The 2,507-nt window shown below is 35.7% G+C and overlaps 1 protein-coding gene across 1 annotated transcript; it reads right to left on the reverse strand.

Moving 5' to 3' along the window:
• Positions 1-1,105: 1,105 nt before the first annotated feature.
• LOC133822877 (uncharacterized) lies at positions 1,106-2,190 on the reverse strand. Its single transcript, XM_062255338.1, has one exon. It carries the CDS (start codon positions 2,092-2,094, stop codon positions 1,234-1,236), a length of 861 nt encoding a protein of 286 aa, XP_062111322.1. The 5' UTR covers positions 2,095-2,190; the 3' UTR covers positions 1,106-1,233.
• Positions 2,191-2,507: the final 317 nt, after the last annotated feature.

Raw genomic sequence — 2,507 nt, forward strand, 5'->3', positions numbered from 1 at the left:
AGAAGACAATAAACCGCAGCAAATAATATACCACCTCCATTTTTAAAGGACAAAATAAACTCCCAAGTCCCAATTCAGCTTCCAACTAAAAATGTAAATATTAAAAGTATGTGGATTTGTTACATTCTAATTTGTAGTTTATAGTGTAAAAGTAAACGATATCCTTGTAATTGACACATACTCCTAATAATGATACTATTTGATTGTTTAAGATCAATACTGACCCCAGTACCCAGCGTGGACCACTAAGCAAAAAACAGGTGACAGCTAAACTACACAAAACAAACACCCCTACAGTGAGAACTCAAAGAACCACCAATCTAGAACATGGGAAGAAAACAAACACTAGGAATTCGATTTCCACAGCCATTTTTAAAGCACAAGCCAAGATCCCAATTCAGCCTCCGACAGTGACATTAATGTATAATTCAGAGTAAAAACCAAAAGAAATGTAGAAAGCTCTCAGGGCAGATTCAACGAACACAGATTCAAACTTCAAACTCAGAGTTCGTTGATACCTTCCTTATGCGGCAATAGTTTTACGAATTTTGTTGTTGTTTGGGCCTCTCTTATTCTACTGCGTTAGGATTAACTTCCAACAGGATGACCTCGAGAAGATGGAGGAAAAGGGTGATTGAAGTTTATAGGTTGGGAGGACCATGGATGGTTTTAGGGGATTTCAACGAGATTAGCCAACAGGAAAAGAAAGGTGGAAAGGTCTGAAGTGATGCTCAAGTAGAAGCTTTTCGCAAGGCTTTAGACGAGTTTGTGCTACACCCTTTGCGCTCTAAAGGAGACCATTTTACCAGGGCTAAGTGCCAGAATAACAAAATTCTCTACAGTTGGTTCATTGCAGCATTTTTATAGTTAGAGATCACATCCGGTTTTATCCTCTTCTCTTTCAATTTTCTTTTTCTTTATTCTCTAAATGTTGGAAGCTAAAGTAGTTATTGCTATATTCAAACTACAGATGGCTTCTATACTACTTGTGAATTAATGAAAGTTAGGAGAGACATTCCATATTTCTCCCAGTCTTACCTAACCTTCTGGGACGATAGCTTTTTCGGTATATAAACCTGAACTGTAACCATCCAACGAAAAGAAATTACAAATCAAAACAATGGAAAGCTAAATTAGTTCCACCATAAAATGTTTAACGAACGAGGAAAGTTTTCAGGGCAAGAATGTTCCGTAAGAAAACGATACATAAAAGAACATGAATGATGAATCCACTTAATTTAAATTCTGAACAAAAGAGACGCCACACACGACAATTACTGCATAAACAGCACAAGTCATGAACACGGCATCAGCTCCCTTCTGAATCAGCAAACCTATCTCTAAAGTCTTACCTAGTTGTGCGGCCAAATCATTTCCATCAGCCGATGAGGTTTTATTTTCTCTTCTACTTCCTTGTATACGAAGAAGTTGTGCAAGCACAGCCGTTGCATTTGTAAGCCAAACTAGATAGAGAGGCCTGAAGCTTATAATGCTCTTTATGAACTTGCTACGTAGTATAGGAAATCCAAAATATGACAAAACAACTAAAAGGGCTAATGCTATAGAACAAAAAAAGCGAGTGCGCTCTGTAGCTGCTAGGGCAGAAGTAATTTGATTTGGAGTGAAAAACCTGTATTTCTGTGTCTGAGATTCCACCTGTCTTTCTGTAGCCAAATTAGAAACTGAAGAACTTTGATCCCTAGACGAGGCCAAAGATGAATTTAACAAGCTGTCTTCTGAACCAGAGTTCCGGTTCCTTAACGGTTCAAAATTGGTCTCCTCTTTACTGAAGAGAGGCATTGAACTGCTTCCATCAAAATCGCCTTCAATTGGGCCACAATCAGTGTTGTGATCGTCTTTTGGCAACACAGGGCTAGATGTCCTATCCTCTCCATGAGAAAAAACGTTAATTTTGTCAATTGGATGAGATTGATAGTCCTGATGGGAAAGCAAGGGCTGTGTATCTTGATTAAGACGATGGAGAGAGGGAGAAGGATCAGGGAGGTTATCGATATGGCCGGTGATGAGAGCAAGACGGTCGGATCCTCGCTCCAAAATCCTCCTTCTCCGAGCTTCTCTGCTGTTCGACGCCATTGATGAAGCTTTATTGGATTTCAATTTCTTAGCCGTGACCTAAGATGAAAGAAGAACACTTCTGATTTTGGATCGGATAATTCGTTCATTAGAAAAACAATATATATTTACCTTAATTATTTATTTGTATTTTGTCAATTTTGAATTTTTTTTATTCAATGCCTTGTTAACATATACTTTACATATAAATTTAAATTAAAAATATTTGTATTTAAATTAAAAAAATTATCTAATAAAAAACTAAACTAGACTTTGTACCAATAATATAAATTTTTACATACAATTTAATTTTAATAAAAAAAATGATAAAATAGTATTATATATTATAAAAAATGTATTCACCAATGTGTACAAAATTATAATTATTAATAAAATAATATGTATATATTGAAAATATGTTTTGTTTATTTGCC

This window comes from Humulus lupulus, chromosome 3 (assembly GCF_963169125.1).
Source record: "Humulus lupulus chromosome 3, drHumLupu1.1, whole genome shotgun sequence".
Lineage (NCBI taxonomy): Eukaryota > Viridiplantae > Streptophyta > Magnoliopsida > Rosales > Cannabaceae > Humulus > Humulus lupulus.